The 1,090-nt window shown below is 44.9% G+C and overlaps 1 protein-coding gene across 1 annotated transcript in view; it reads left to right on the top strand.

Moving 5' to 3' along the window:
* Window positions 1-304: 304 nt before the first annotated feature.
* The window catches only part of GTF3A (general transcription factor IIIA), a gene marked incomplete at its 5' end in the record, with an annotated part of 4,891 nt that continues 4,105 nt past the window's right edge, over window positions 305-1,090 (top strand). Inside the window, one exon of the mRNA XM_007958053.1 lies at window positions 305-378. Within this exon, the coding sequence (XP_007956244.1) occupies window positions 305-378 (74 nt within the window). The remainder of the gene's footprint in view (window positions 379-1,090) is intronic.

Raw genomic sequence — 1,090 nt, 5'->3', positions numbered from 1 at the left:
GCACAAAATAGTCAGATAGTAGATATTTTACTGTTCTAAATGCAAAACTTTGGATAACGAGATAGTTGATAAATGAGGAGTGGTTGTAATGTAATTTTTCTTTTGCAAACAGGTTTGACCCTAAGCCAGTCAGGTAACCTGCATTTTGCCTATGATTAGGCCTAAATTTTCAGTCTACTTTTACGTGGCTGGTTTGGTTGTGGGATGAGGAGGTAACCCTGGTGGGAGCAGTGGACACAGTAACATCTGCCCTCAATCGCGATCTGCATTGAAATGGCTAATCCTTTGTGTGCTCGTCACCCAGGTGTGATCATGAAGGATGTGGAAGACACTTTGAGTCCCCCAGCAGGTTGAAACGACATGAGAAGGTCCATGAGGGTATGTACAGGTGGTCTTTCATGACCCTCACTTGGAGCATGACACCTGCAACGGAGAGTACTTGCTTAATTCTTTGATTACAGTGCTTTTTTATTCTATTCTTTGGTCATACAAAGAAAATGTACATAGGGGAAAGGAGGTTAAAATTAGGCACAGAGGGGGCACCATTCGGCTTAGTTGGAACTTATGCTCTTGGCCAAAGTGGTTAGTAATAGGGCTCTGAACCAATTCCAGCATGTTCATTCATGGCCAATGCAGTGGGATTGGAACAGACCAAAGTTTGTAAAATGTGGGTGGAAGTAACTGGAATGGGGAGAAGTACAGATCAGAGCCCTGGAATGGGAGACTCAGAAGGGGCTCCAACTCACAGCGACCCTGTGTACAACAGAGCGAAGCACTGCTCCTGTGCCCGCCTCACAGTCCTTGCTATACCTGAGCCCATCGTTGCAGCCACTGTACAGAGTTTCAGGGTTATTCATAAAGTTTTTCCATACTGTATCAGTGTTTCACTGCTATTCATGAGGTGTTCACCGGCCAGTTGTTTTGAGAAGTGGACAGCCCCTTTCTTCTTCCAAGTTTATCTTAGTCTGGAAGCTCCACTGAAACTTGTCCATCATGGGTAACCTTGTTGGTATTTTAAATACCAGTGGCATTGCCTCTAGCCTCATAGCAAGACATGAGCCACCACAGTGCAACAAACTGACAGACAAGT

The sequence above is a fragment of the Orycteropus afer genome, unplaced genomic scaffold (genome assembly GCF_000298275.1).
Source record: "Orycteropus afer afer isolate SDZICR_OR568_19922 unplaced genomic scaffold, OryAfe1.0 scaffold00842, whole genome shotgun sequence".
In the NCBI taxonomy this organism is placed as follows: Eukaryota; Metazoa; Chordata; class Mammalia; order Tubulidentata; family Orycteropodidae; genus Orycteropus; species Orycteropus afer.
Note: the sequence above shows the minus strand (reverse complement) of the source record. Positions and strands in the feature narration are given on the sequence as shown.